Consider the following 15763-nt stretch of genomic DNA (forward strand, 5'->3'; position numbering starts at 1 on the left):
CAGTACTTTTTTAAGCTACTAACTAAATTTAAGGTTGTTTGGGAGTTTAATTATATCTTTAAAATAATAATAAAAAAATAATTAAAAACCCATCATACTTCCCTCCATTCTTCTAGCATTAACTTCACTTACAGGAAGACATAAATCGCTTAGTTAAGACATTCCAAAAGTGTTTTGTTTAGTTTGGTGTAACAGTTGCTGTTGATTTTTTTTTTTTTTGAGAATGTTAAAGCTGTAAGACTGGAATGCCCTATTTAAAGAATTGCACAGGGCAGCAGATGCTTCTCCAATCCCCTGCTTTGTAAAGACTCGGTAGAGTAATGGTGATGTGCAGTCATTTGGTGATAAATTTAGCCATATACATTCTGACCAATTAGCAGTTACATTTGTAGATTTCAGCAGTATCAAAGGACTCTGTTATACAAATACTACAATCAGAAGTGGTTCACAAGTCTAAAAATTGTCACTGACTGTTAGAAAAGTTGTTTGCAGTCTAAAGTTTTCACTGTTATTCTACTACCACAGTTCATTGACTTTTCAGTTACATTCCTTTACATGTGTTTCAGTTAAGTGTCATGAAATAGAGAAATTAATATGCCTTGTTATTTGTTACTTCATCAGGAGAATGTATTTGACTCAGCTTTTGGGTTTGGAATTCTTTGCATTCTGAAAGATGTATTTACGAAGTGTTCTTTAGACAGAGCAATTCACAGTAATTTCTTGGGAATTATTTAAAATCTTTTATATATTTTTGCTTGATACTTACATTTCACATTGGCTATTTGCAATACTAAAAATATCCCTGTAAGTAGAATAAGTGGCATGCAGACTTAAATTAAGTTCTCCCAACATCCTGTAGTTTCGTCTAATGAAATCATTGCAAACAAACAGAATGATAACATGAGACACCTTAATTTTAAAAATTAATTTTCCTTGCTAAAGAAAAAGGGGACTTACACAGTTTAGATTTCTACCTCCTACAGATGCTGAAAAAAAAATAATAAAAGGCCTGAGTCATCTCTTGTGAAGTTCTTAGCATATTGTGGAGAATTGATGCTGTGGAGTACTGTACCAGTGCTGAACCAGCTGGTCTTTTCAGCTGAAATGTGTAAACAGCTATCAGAGCATGTTCAGAAATCATGGCTCTCTTTGGAGAGTGCATTAGGCGTGTCTTATAGAAAATACTTTCATCTGTCAACTTGCAGTACAGGTCAAAAGGACATGCTTTCCCTTAGAAATAGGTGGGCATGTTTTCTAGTTCAGATTGCAAGTTGGAGTACAATAGTTGGAGTACAGGCTGATAGTGTTGTAATCTAGGCAGTGCATGTCTGTGTACACGTAGATGGTTCAACAAAACTTTGTTGCATCTTTTTCCGAGTTGCCTGCCCTACCATTCAATGTCAGTCTGGGAAGACGAGCCTTAATTTCTTCTGGATTTCTAATTTGTGACTGACATTGGGCCTGCAAATACCAGATTAAACCTTTACCTTTCTGGGAACCATAGGGTCCCTGGATGACTTCTGTTAGGGCTATCCTAATCCTGATTGCTTGTTTTTTGTAAGACTTGACTGTCTTTTACCATATTTGTCTGCAAGATCATTGCTCTTTTGGATCATAGGTGTGTGGATAGATTAACTTTGTTGCCTTATTTCCATAGGAAACAAGGAAAAATGTGCCTCAAGTTATGGAATGTCATCAAGGGGTCTTTTAGATATTACTGTGTGCCAGTGTTAAAGTAAACATACAGAATGCAATATTTAATTTTTAGCAGGCTTTATTCATTAAGCTTCATAGGAAACATATAATCAGTGGAAGTGGAATATGATTTGCCAGTATTCTGTATTTCATTGTAGAACTGTGGATCTCATCACTCTAGGACATTTATTCTAACATTACAAGGAAACTGTAATACTTTGCTGTATTTTCCATCCAAAAAATCTGAGTGTTAATTACAAGCAGTTCAATAAACCAATCCCTTGTAGGTGCTGGTCCCTTTCCAGAAGTGGAAGAGTAGAGATTTTTGCTATCATGCACCAAGCTAATGGTGCATCATGGGATGCATCCTTTTGCAACTTTGTCTTCAGCCAGTGTTCTGTGCCTTTTTCTAGACACTTTCTCCTCAGAGACCCTGGGTTGAGACTTCTTTAGTTTTTGCAGTTGACAGTATATATACAAAGGCAGACTGAGACTGTCAATTCAGACTCTCAGAAGTTCACTGAGAGCTCCACCAACACAGCAGTATGAGTAATGTGTATTGGAAATTACTGTTTTTCTTTCTTGGAGCTGTGGTAGGGTGAGGTCTTTTCAGAATGGTCTCCTTATGACTAAATTGTAATATTGCAGAATCTGAAGGGTTTAGTAGCAATGACACCTGCCACTGCTTCTGTCCCCAGCCATACTGTTCAAGGTCCCTGATTGCAAGATAGAATCTATGGATGCTAACATGTACTACTTCAAAGCTGTTACTGTAGGTCAGATGGACAGTGTAATCAGAAAGCAGTTTCACTGTTTTTCTCTAGGACAAAAATTCCCAGAGTGGCCTTACCACAGATCAGCAGTAAACAAGGCACTCTATGGATACTGCTTTTCTTTGTCAGTGGTCTCTGTGTTTGCAGAGTTAATGGAGCCTAAATTGCATATGCTTTTTACTTGCCTTCTGTAGCAGGAGTGCAGTCCTCTTGATTTGATGGTGTACCATTTTGAAAATGCTACTGTGCTTGTTTCTTAGCCTCTCAAAAATATTTATTTAGACTGTGCATAGTCTCACAGAAAATGTCCTCTGAATTTTTAACTGTCAGTTGTTGTTTGTTTATTATGTAGACATTTATCAATCTGTCCCCATTTTTTTTGTGGCAACCACTTAAAATAGAAGGGTTTTCTAATATGCAAAAAAACGTTGCAAGATAAAAATCTTGTAGCTACTTAAAAAATGTTAATTTCAACAGAAAAATAAAAGATTTTCTAAACAGGAAAGGGAAAAAGTGTTCTAGGGAGGAAAAAAATCTTATTTGCACTTTTTTTTTGTCATTGTTTGGCAGCCTTGCTTTTATAACAAGGCTGGTGAAATAGCTAAAGGCTGTGATATCTTGCAGTTGTATCAAAAGTCAGTACAATCAGTACCAAAGCAGGAGAAGTACATGTAACTATACTGTTCCTGACCCACTGGGTGTCTTTGATAGACATGTCTGCCCATGTACTTAAAGCACAGGAAAGAAAGGGAGGGCAGTGGTGTTGATATTATTAGAAATATAGATATATATATTTTTAGAAAAATACCGAAATACGGGAAAACCTTTTGAAGTCATAGTGTAATTGTATTTCTAGTTTCCAGTTCAAACCAGAAACAAAGGTAAGGATACAGTAAGAACTAGGATAAAATAGTATTGCTAGTTGTACCTGTTTTTTTGTTAAGTTTTCTTGGAATCCACCAAGCTCTGCAACCCAGTGAGGTGTCCCTCAAGCTGGCTTGCCCATGTTTAGGAAGAAATCATGTCCCTTTCAAAAAGTGTGCTTTTAAGATTTGAAGGAAACACTCGAAAAAGTGTGGGGTAAGACAGACGCAATTATTAGGTGGTAAAATCAAGGGGTATTTTCTTACAAAACTTTAACATTTCTGTAGTCAGAGATTGTCTTGTTCAGTTTTACATATTACCATATAACCATAGGCATAAAAACACTAAGCTCTTTTTAAAAAATAAACTTTAATTAGGCAGAGCACTGAATATTAGTATTGGTGCCCAACAACCCTGTAGGGATCACACTTTACTCTGTTTACTCTGATACTGGCCTTTCATCTACAATGGCCAGAAACTATAAGTTGTTTTCCAAATTTAGCTTACCTTTTCAGTTCCTTCCAGTCATGCTATCAGGGTTGTTTTTTTTTTCTGTAAAAATCAAACACTGTAAATAATGCAGTAGCACTGAAAGTATTGTACATATTCATACTTAATTTTAGAGTAGTAGGTGACATATGGGGCCTGTAAATTGCATTCTGTAATTAAATCTTTTAGTTACCTACTCTACTTTTGTATTACTGAAAGTATTTTAATAATACTACAAATTCTTCCTCTTCGAAAACAAAAAAGACAGTCTGAACTGACTAGGGTACCACCCTGTAGGGCATGGAATCTTTTATTTCCATTCTGTGAGAGCTGTATATCTTTTTTTAACTGTTGTGCTTGCACTGTGGAGGAAGGTGAAGAAACTGTGATACCCCTCTCGCTGCTTGCTTGGGACATGTACAAAGTAGAACGCATGGGATGTGTTTGGATGATACCATTTTACTTCTCTTTTGGACACTGCTGGCAGAAATAACCTCACCCCACTTTCAACAAAATTGCTTATAGCTCTAAGAGAGATAGCTAAACCTTAGCACAAACCTCTCTTTCTTTGTCATACTGACTTCTCATTCCATTCATGGTTGGGTTTTTGTGTTCATGTATTGTAACTGGAGCATAAGCATTTAACTTGAGTTTGTGGGTTCTTTGTGAACAGTGCCTAAAATTTATCTCTGGATCTTGTTTAAATGTAGCCTCAAGTGGTTATTCCAGTCACAGAGGATTCTCATGCATCAAGAAGCCAGTCTAAGTCTCTGAGGTCCCAGCGTAGGGTCTTGATTTCTGTACAAAAACTGCATGTTATCAAAAACAACCAGTCTGTTCATGGTCTAACCTTAGTCCTGGCATTCCCTGGCTTGTTAGTGTCTTCATTTTGCTGGACTGGTTTACTGTTTTAAATCTTCCTCTTTCCCCATATCAGGGCATATAGAGAAAAATAAAAAATGTTCTTCAAGTTGAAAAAAATCTGGAATGTCACTAATCAAAATAAAAATATCTGTATTACAGTGTCCTTTTGAAAGCATAATGTTGTATGAGAGCTAATTAATCTGTGAATATATAAGTAGGGGGTTGATTACAAAGTAATTAAGAGATCACCTTTACTTCCCCTTTCCCAGCTGCTGCCAATCTGTTTAGGTTTATCTTCCAGAGTCTTGTTTTTTGACTCTCCCTTACACTAACTTTAATTTCTGCTTTGAAAAACAAAGTTCTTTCATGAAATGGAAGATGCAATTGCTTATTGTTAAACCAACTCATAAAACTCTATTGTGGACAATCAGGTACTGTCAGACCTCCTGTGGGCGATTGCAGTACTAGTGGATTATGGTATTTCTAGCTGAACATTGTGCAGATTTTCCTTGTGCTATTGAATTCTTTTCATACATCCGATTCTCTCACTGCTTGTTAGGTGAGATATTTTAACAGTCATTATTATTTTTTTGTTCCTTTAATGGGTTATTTGAACCTGAAATAAAAAATTTATTTTGTGTAGCTAAAAATTATTTTGTTATTTTTAAAAAATAACCTTCTAGGTAATATTTGTTGTGGTTTTGTTTTTTTTCCCTTATCCCAGGAATACCAAAAAACATCAGAAAAAAACAAGGAAAAAATTTATGTCCTTGAAAGAAGACGGGATAAATTAGCCCTTGAAAATGTTTCTGTGAAAAATATGTTAACACAGGTTCAGAAGGAGCATTCATCTCTCCTGGTAGCCTGTGCACTACTGGCGGGTGCCCTGTATCCTCTCTATGGCCGATCATGTGCTATGTCTTCCCAGAGGGACCTTCTCCAGGATCAGGTCAACATTTATGAATTAGTGAACGAGGAGATTAGGACCCTAGTTCATGCACTCTCTGATGTAGAGGAAGACAGTCAAGATGATGCAAAACTGAAGAAAAGAAAACTCAAAGGCTTGATTCATGTATTTCGAAGAGGTGTGATTGCAGTTTTGGCAGCTAACAGATTTAAAATTTTAGCCCGGTCTTCTAGTTCCCTCTTCTCCTGGGTAGATGGCTTGAAAGAAGGCATTGGAATATTAGTTTGTATAGGAGAATCCAAAGGCAAGCATAATGTGTCAAGTAAGCAAATTGTTTCTTCTTTGATAAATTTTGTGTCAGATTACGTGGTTAGTAAATCACAAACAGGAATGTTATTAATTGAGTGTAAAGACAAATTTAATGACCTTTCTATAAATTTAGTTTTTGTATTTGTGGTTTCTGGATTTCTTGACTAATTTTTTCTGAAAAGGAAACACTTCGTCTGGTAAGCACTGAAAGAAAAGCTACAACACATGTGAACTCATACTGTTTGATATTCTTGATGTTTGCATTACAGATTTCAGAACTAGTTGCTACCACATTCTCTGTGGTAAATATATTGTAATGTACATTTTTTAAAAGGTGCTTCCTCTTCTATTAATCTAATATTTATTTTCTACTAAAAATGCAAAAAGTTGCTTTCTGATTAAAGTAAAATATTAATGTAGGATTTCTAAATTTTCTTTAGATTATGTAGTCTTCCTGGCCCTTCCTGTTACCAGACCAGCTCATGTTTCCTGCTGCAAGGATAAGTGGTATCAAAAACATTTCTCAAACTAGGAGATGTCGACTTTTTTACTACTTTTAGTAGTTTGGAAGCACATTTAATACATTTAAATGACCCTGAAAGAAGAGCTAGTTTGGAGCTTGTACACCTAGTTTTGGTTAATTTCTGAAAGAGCAGGAGACAGAAGTATGCCTTAGTGATATAGTTTTACTGCTAGCTACAATTCTGTTTCACAGGTCATGAAGAGGAGCAAATTCACTGTGTTGAAGCATTCAGCTGGTTCACTAGTTCTAACCTTCTTGCTGCAATTATAAGTTCTGTCACTGAATTACAGGATATTGTTAACACAACAGGTAAATTTAAAAATATATTCTTGTTGTAGAAGATAAAAGATAATCAGGGTGTTTGCATGATTTTGGTTTTGGGGATTTCATCTAAACTATTCGTGATCAAATATCTGGAGAGCTGTATTGTTGGAACAGATTAATTTTCTTTAATTAATGATATGATACTTTGTAATTTCACTGTATAAAGTCACAGAAATGGAAGGCTGTAGCGTGCTTCTAAAAAGTGTGTAAATGACTTTTCTTCCTTTGCTGTGAGATAGAAAAAGAACCATCTACACCATACCAGTGGATATTTGGAAAACTTGTTCTCAAAAGCTTCCAAGGAAGTAATATTTGCAAGCTTTGAAGTTATTTTGTTCCACTGTTCAAATATTCAAAAAGTATTCTACTGAAGCTCAATCTATTTTTTTTTTTCCATAGAAAAAAATGTATGCAATTTGTGCCTATTTCATCTGTGTTTTTCTTACATGTAGGCCCTAAAACCCACACATATTTAACTTGGGATATTGCTGCTGCTGATGGAAAAGAAATATCTTCTGTGTTTTATATGATATTAATCTAGAATTTCCAGATCAGGAAAACAATTGAATTTGATGTTATGGTGGTGAGGTACTGGAATGGGTTGCCCAGAGAGGTTGTGAATGCTCCATCCCTGGCAGTGTTCAAGGCCAGGTTGGATGAAGCCTTGGGTGATATGGTTTAGTGTGAGGTGTCCCTGCCCATGACAGGGGGGTTGGAACTAGATGATCTTGAGGTCCTTTCCAACCCTAAGTATTCTATGGTTCTATGGATACTGTTTTCAATAAACTTGTATCTGAAATCAGCTATTGAATCAAAAGTGTTTTGATTCAGTTTCAGGTGCTCTTTCCTGTTTTCAATTTACACCCTTAAAAAACAAATTTTGAATTATGTTTCACAGTATTTTCAGGATTTTGCTGCAAGTGTTCCTGTGTATGTAATGTTGAGAAAGAACAGCAAATTGAAAAAGGATAAACTTTACAGCAGCATCGATGTACTGAAGTGACTAATTAGAATACCCTAAACCTCATGATATATTGCTGGTATTAAAATACATGAGAATTCTGGGGGACTACTCTTGATATCTCTACACTCAACAACAGTTTTCATTTTGAGAATTGGGAAGAGCCATGCAGAGAATGTTATGTCCACACTTTGGTGATTTTTTCATAGCTTATCTCTATTTTAAACAATTTTTTTCAGAACCTCAAAATCTAACTTTTCATGTATTACTTGGAATTCTGTTACTTTTGAGATCAAAAGTCTCCCAAGAATCTGTGGTTTAAAAAGTAGTAATAAATAATTTAAAGTTTGACGTGAAATTCCAGAAGTGTTGGAAGTATTAAGGCTCTGAAGGAACATATTCGAAAGAAAGCTTGCATACTTAGGAAATTAATTTATGTTCTCTAAGTCATATTTCAAGTAGGATTCAAACCTTCAAAATGACTTTAATGATTTGGGAATTTATTTTACATATAAATAGGAAATCTGAGGGACATCTGCTCTCTTCAGATCTTGAAATAAAGGCAGTTCCAGATTGGACTGCACATCACAGGAGGTGCTGTCTGGATCTACAATATTGCATGGTTTGGTGTCTTAAATTAAAATTACTGTTAAAGATGGCTAGGTTCTCAGCAACCATGTGAGGCAGTTGAATTCAGATTGCTCAGATTGCTCAGGTATCACTGAAACTTTTGGGCTTACGTGTTCTGGTGATTTAAGGCACTTTTCTGGAGCTTTTAGCTTTTAAAAAATAGGGTTTGGTTTGACATTTATGATTATTTCACACTGTTCATTAGTTTGGTTCTCATTCCATCATGTCTTGGGATGATCTCTTAGATTCAGTTTGAATACAAGTTCACTGAATTGTCGAGACTTTTTGTTTTGTTTTGGTTTTTTAATGTTAGTTTTGTAGGTTTATTTGAACAAAATCTGTACTGTGATAAACCAGAGAAAGTAAAGGTCAAGCATTTTGAATACAAACATCATCTACTGTGACGTGCACAAAGCATTTGAAGCTTAGCATGAAAATTTTAGTCTTGTGTAGTACTACTAGTATGTTCATTCTGCTGACTGTTCTATTTCACTCAAACAATGTAAGCAAGAATTTTCTTTATTAGTGAAGTTTGTCACTTTTCATTGTCTTTTTTTCCCAATTTCTTTAATTGTAAGAATTAACTGCTCTTTGTGTAATTGTGTTAATAATTTCTAATATGCATTGCAAGGTACATAATGCTTTTACTGTAATTTCTTGATCCTTTGTGGGCAGGTACTTAAAATGTATACACTTAAATCATATATTCACTTCCCAGTAATGATAGATACAGTTCTTTGAGGAATTACGTTATATTCTCACTTCATTTTTCAAAGCAGTCAGTGCCTTGTTCAACATATTAATGTGTATTAAATCCAAAAATGCTCTCCATAAACACCCCCCTTCCCAAACCAAAAAACCCTGGAGGTGATGATTTGCCCTTTTATTCCCCAGTTCAGTAAATTACCTTGTAGATGCTAACAATAATTTGGTTATGAACTGGAACAATCATTTAAAGTACTACAAAACAATTGCCTGAACAGTTATTCGTAATTTATTTTTAATACAGTTACATTAAAAGTTCTAGGCATAGGGAAAGAGGCTGCCATCCTACGTACTGCACGTATGGAGAAATATTGCCTTTTCTGGCAGGCAGACAGTCTTGTGTAAAATGAGATACCAGCTGGAAATACTAGGAAAACTTAAAGAACATTTTTGTTTTGCTATTTACCAAAAATCACAATAACGGAGATGTTTTTTTCAGAAGGTTTTGGTGTCATCTTATGTAAAAGCAGTACAGATATTCTGGTTTTAATTTTTAGTTTAATTTTATTCTTCTTAACTAAACATTAAAACTAGTAAATGCATCTTGACTGGAGAAAAGAGTTTGGCTTTGAAACTGAAAGATGGGTAGGACAGGATGATCTGTAAAAATGCTGAAGATAGATTATCTTTTAAGTGATTACTAATAGGGAATCAACATAAGTAAAAGGTAGGAGCCTTGGCCAAAGTAGGCAGAGTGGTGCAATAGCAGTTTCTTCTGAATAAGAATATTTTTTTTATTATTATTTCAAATAGTGTTTTGATAGATAAAGATAACAATGCTGGATAAGATTTTTAGATTAATTGAAAGAGTGCTATATTAAACATGAAGCTAGATTTACTACTAGCTGGGGCTATGGAGAGCATGTACTAAAAAATGGTATTCCAGCCAAGCTCTGGAGTCATTGAATCAGCAGTATTTTGAAACCAAGCAGGAGAATAGCTCTAACAGAGACCATGAGTTTGTCTTGTGCTTTTTTACTTGTTTGCTTAGAAACAAATTTTATCACACATATGTGTAATTGATTATTTATGGTAAGAATCATAATCTAAAGATGTCAGTAATTTTCATTTGTTTTGAACCTGTGGTGTTATCCTCACAACGTGTGAAAAGAAATTCTTAAATTTAAACAAGCTAAAGTATTTTTTTCTGTTTATACTTTTAAGTAGATGTTTTAATTCACTGCAGCAACAGGAGATCTACTGTACTACTGAATGTAAATAAGCCCTTCCATGCTTGTCATCTTACACTGATAGTATCATAAGACAAGTAATGACAGATTAAGACCTGCCTAGCAGAGGGAAAACTAAATTACAAGACTTTTATTAAGGCATAAATAAACCTATTAACTGTTATCTGGAATACCAATTAGTGGAAGGAGCACTGACAATTTTATTTATCAACATTAAACACAATTATTAATTACAGACCTGACGAATCTAGCAGTAAGCAGGACATGTTGGGTGTGCTGGGGCCTTAAGTCCATTATATGAGAAGGATGATTACCAAAATCCTGTGGGGAAATAAGTAATTGTAGCTGTAAAATTTTAATTGCCTTGGAATAAGGTAAATTATATTCTCTTGTCTCAGAATATAAATAGTATGGCATTAAGATACCAAGCCTCACTAATTTTGAACAGCAAATGATTTAGACATCTATAGAGGGGAGGGAAGAAGAGCCAGGAAACCCTCAGAAGTTTGCATTGTAAAATATTGCAGTAAAGTAATTTACCATGTGCTATCACATCTGACATCTTGACCTGGCTTGCATTTACTTGCATCCATCTTACATGTTTTATGAATTACAAAATTAGGACATCAAAGAAAGGCTTGAGAAAGCATAACATTGGAGGGGAATATAAAAACTAGAAAATTGTTATTTGACAAACAAATCCTATTTTAAGAATCTTATCCTACCCTCCTATCCAAAGATTGCTAAATACAGAATTTGCCTGGAAGTCTTTCTGAGATATTTCCTGTGAGCTCCGTCTTCTACTTCTTAATGGAAATTTCCTACTGAATATTTTAAAGATGCTATTTATTGTTGTTGCTTTTTGCCACTGAAGAAAGCCCCAAAACTAATAAATTCCGTGATGTTTCTTTGTCATTGTTTCTTAAAGATCCAAAGCCCTGGCTTTCTGAACACGTACTTGTAAATGCAGCCAGGAACTCCTTTTCAAAACTCATGAACAAGCTGAATGTAATAATGGAGACTGTTCCATTAGACAGCAGAAGGAGCATTAGTTACCCGGAGAAAAACTCCTTGGTACAGAGACTGGCTCATGGACTTCACAAAATAAACACCCAGGCCCTGGAAGCTGGATTATGTGACAGACTACCCATTATGGTATGCTTACTTACAGTGCTACTTCATGCAACAGTACGTTCACAGCGTAGTTTCACAGCATAAGTGTTATGGTGAAGCTCTCTTGATAAGTACCGTTAACTTTGTTTCAGATTCTTTATGAATCCGTTACATTGAAGTCAGCTCCATAGAGAATCAGAAATAGATTTGCAACACCCAAAAGCAATAAGGTGTTAATAGATCTCTTATTGTCAAAGAATTTGAGATTCGATATATCCAAGAAAAAGATTTTTTTCATGTTCTATCAAAATTGTATTTGCTTTATAAGAACAAACTGGTAAAGTTTGATAACCTTCTTTGCTTTAGCCAAAATGAAATTATAAAGTCTTTCTTACATAATCTTTTATTGTGGGCTTTACATGAAAACAGGTACTTCCTTGAAAATGGAATTTCCAGTAACCCTCAACAGTACACAAAACACATTCACATTTTTTCACTCACGTGTCTTCTAGAGATTCACAATAAAATGGCAGCTTTATCTAATTTGCTTGAGTACTCAATGTAATTATTTTTATTGCTAAAATAGCACATTTTAAAGCATATTATTTTGTTTCTGCTTACTAACAGAAGAGCATAGCATCTTTGCAAAAGCAGATATTTGAATTTACACAAAGACTTCATACAGCAGAGGTGGAACGCCGTTCACTGCGCCTAAAACTTGCTGAATTTAAATGGAATTTCAGTGAGATGAAAAAAGAAGCTGAAAAAGCCAAGAGCCTGCAAAAGCAATTAAATATGTTTAAGCAATCTGTAAGTATATTTAATTTAGATGATTTAAAAAGATCCTCTTTTTACACATTTTTTGATCTGTGTTCTTTTGAAAAACAAGTATAAAATCAATCTTCTATTAACAGAATTTTCCACAAAACTTGCTTTGTAAATGTCACTAAACTGTAAATCAGATCTGGTTATCTCATTTCCACAGGAGTTTCTCTTTGATTCATAAAAAGAGCTATTCTGTGTAAACTGTATGTTTGGTGTTCAGTAACCCAGGTTTAGTTGAAAGTGTTGGTGTGATATATATATGTATACTGTAACGTTTGTAGATTTCACATACCCAGCTGGCATGAGGGTATCCAGTAAATGTGTTCATGAGAAGTTCATAAAGCACAAATGTATTTTAAACTCTAAATGGATATTGCTGAATATCATGATAGACATTGTACTGTATCTTTGAGTGTGGGTTGTATCCTGAGCTAGTCTTCGTATACAAATCTTAGTGTGGTTGTTTCCCTGAAGGAGTAAGTTTATGGCAAAGACCTCTACTACATTCTGAGTAGCACATACACACCCTTTGCTGTCACTGATTTACTTAGACACTATGGGTTTACTAACCCATAAATAAGTACTGCCTGGCAGGAGCCAGACAACAAAAAGGTTCCGTAACTACTGGAAGCCACAGTGTAGCGAGTAATGGACACAGTATTTAAGGGATTCATACCATTTTGTGGGTTATCAGTTTGTTCTCTGTTGTACTGGTAAAACTGTACCTTCAGTCCTTACTGGAGGAGAAAAAACTTGTTTTAGCATGCTGGATGTTCATTGGGCACCTTTCCTCCTATGTGTATTTTCCATAGGTTGTATTCGGGATTGAGGTTACATTAGAGCTAGCTGAGAAAGTGAATGGATAAGGATTCTTAACACATGCTTTACAGATGCACAGTATAACTGAAACAGTTGTGTCCCAGAATGAGCAGCCTTTTCTGTAGCTTTGCCCAGTGTTGATCCTGAGGCCTAGTTGGTAGACTTGTCAATGTGTCCCAGTCAAAACATTTCTAAGCAGGCAATATTTTTTTAGGTAATTTTACATACATTCTGCTTCCTAGCTGATACAATAGATTTTTTTTTTTTCCTTTTTACTCAAATGGGCAAGGTTAGGTCTAATCTCTTCAGTTTTGTTCTTAATGTGTTTTATTCCCTTACAGTTCTGGGACAGTTAGATGAGGTTGTCCTATTTTAGATTGTTGTTGAAATGTAGATGATGATTTAAAAATTAGTACTTCTTTCTGGAACATTTTGGGGAGGGGAGGAAGAGCCCAGGAAGATGCTTTGTTTACAGGGTTTAATAAGATACGCATTGAAATGTGGGGCATTGATCTACATATTTTCTTCTAAATACTGATTCTTTACAAGCTGGGGTGCTAATTTTAATAGAATAATGAATGCGTACTGTTTACAGTACCCTGAATGCTTTTTTGAAAGAATACAGTCAATAAAGTTGTCTGCTGTTTTATTATTCAGTGATCTATCTTTATGTTAAAAAACCCTAACTATTCATCTTTAGCACTGTTTTGTTTTAGAATTTGATACGTTTTCAAATGAAACTCTGAAGTCAAGCATGTAAACAAGTGAATACAGTTACACAATAAAACACAATTTATTTGCCTTATCAGAAATTGATCACCCATGAGAGGTTTGAAAGTGCATGTGAAGAATTAAATAATGCATTACATCGGGAGCATCAGGCACAAGTGCTTTTGAATGAACAGGCGCAACAGCTACAGGAGTTAAATAATAAACTAGAACTGCACTCCAGTGAAGAAGCAGACAAAAACCAAGTCTTAAGTGAAACTGTAAAGGTAAGGTGATCCTTCTGAAATAGGCACCAGAAATGTACGGTTTGGTGAATAAACCAAACTTGCGTTTCTTGTGCAAATTAAATAATAGGAGCAATCACACACCTGCTACTCAGTCCATTTGAATTCTAAGGTCTTCCAAAACCACTTTCAAAATGAAACTTTGAGGTATAATTTATCTTTTCTGCTTTTGGGACTGGGTGATGTACACCAATGTCTGTAATCCGTGGAATGTCTGTGTTTTACATGCCATCTCATGTTACGTAAGAGATTGCAGTTCTAGCTATCATGAGGTGTTTCTAGACTATAGGAAAAATGAAGGAAGAAATATAGGAACTGTTTTATTTTTATTAGGGGTCATAAGAATGTTTTAAAACCTGGATTAGCTGTTTCCTGAAAATAAACTTAGGATACAAAATGCATGTGTCATTTCTGAAGGTGCTAGTTGAGACTAAAGAAAGATCCTTTTTCATCAGGATTTAGAATTTTCTCCAGATGCAACAAGTAATGAGGGAAAAGATACTGTTATCAGAATCTGTGATAGCAAATCAAGGAGCAAAGAGAGAATAAGGGGTTTGAAGCCAGGTGTGTATCTAACATGGGAAGAGAAGAAACCTCATGATGACAGGCCAGTAATGTGTAGTGAGCTGAGGTTTGCAGCTTTTATTTATTTTGTATTTAGAGCAAGCCTTGCTGCTACTGTCTGCACTTCAGCCCGACTACTGTCTTTTCCAGTATTCTGTGAATTGTTAGTTGAGCAAGAGACTGCTTTGCTGGTATTTTGAGAAACAGAATAATTTGTGATTGTGAGGAAGATGTTAGGGAGGAAGTGAAAAGAAATGTCAAGAGGTAGGAAGAGAACCAAAAGGATGCAAGCTACAAAACTAGTAGAAATGTCAGAAACTATTGTTGAAAATGTAACTGTGAAAATGGATGACAAGGAGTATCGCTTGCCACATAACGGTTGAAGTGATACACAGTGGAGGAAACTAAAGGATATTGTTGAATTTATTAAGGAGGATTTTCATTAGCAACATTACTTACAAAAACTGCTTTGCCTTGCTAAAGGTGAAAGACAATGACAATTCCAGTATACCTCTTGGTTTTGGGTTTTTTTTCCTCCCTTCTAGTCCCCTGACTTTGGGTGTTTCATTTCAATATAAGAATAAACTTGTCTAATGTTTAAGTTAGGTTGCTTGTTAATAGTGTAGCTTTTTTGTTTTAGATATAACTGCAGTATATAAAAGCCATTAGACTTGTGTTTGATTTCTTTGGGAAATACTTGATGCAGGATTTTTAGGTTATTAGGAGGGTAAAAGAGGAAAGGAATAGAAGACAGATGTTATTTGAAGTCTTCATTATGATCCACACTTTATACCTTAATGTGTGGTATTTCACCATGTTTTACTTTGTATGTAAAACACGGCTTTACATTTACTCAGAAATGAAGCAAAAAGTCAATTGTAGACATTTAAAATATAGGATGGAGTTTTAAACATACATTTTATGGATTATTGGATACTGAATTATATTTCACAGCTTCTAGTTTCTTGTTAATTAAAGACTAGATTTTTTTTTTTTTGAGACAGCAGTGATCTTAAAATGCATCCTAAGTCCACAAAGTCTTAGCAGTTGTTTGCTACTGGAACAACTGGATTTAGTGTAAAATGCTTGATTATAGCTGAAATCTATAAAGTTACAATGCAATGTAATACTATAG

The 15763-nt window shown here is 35.0% G+C and overlaps 1 protein-coding gene across 8 annotated transcripts in view; it reads left to right on the forward strand.

The window, feature by feature from the left end:
* The window catches only part of CCDC171 (coiled-coil domain containing 171), a 152025-nt gene that overhangs the window by 59027 nt on the left and 77235 nt on the right, over positions 1 to 15763 (forward strand). For all 8 annotated transcript variants that reach the window (XM_031054283.2, XM_031054282.2, XM_031054288.2 and 5 more), the window contains 5 exons: positions 5410 to 5914; positions 6617 to 6733; positions 11223 to 11449; positions 12035 to 12217; positions 13861 to 14046. In XM_031054283.2, coding sequence (XP_030910143.1) covers positions 5410 to 5914; positions 6617 to 6733; positions 11223 to 11449; positions 12035 to 12217; positions 13861 to 14046 — 1218 coding nt within the window. The remainder of the gene's footprint in view (positions 1 to 5409; positions 5915 to 6616; positions 6734 to 11222; positions 11450 to 12034; positions 12218 to 13860; positions 14047 to 15763) is intronic.

The sequence above is a fragment of the Melopsittacus undulatus genome, chromosome Z, assembly GCF_012275295.1.
Source record: "Melopsittacus undulatus isolate bMelUnd1 chromosome Z, bMelUnd1.mat.Z, whole genome shotgun sequence".
NCBI lineage: Eukaryota > Metazoa > Chordata > Aves > Psittaciformes > Psittaculidae > Melopsittacus > Melopsittacus undulatus.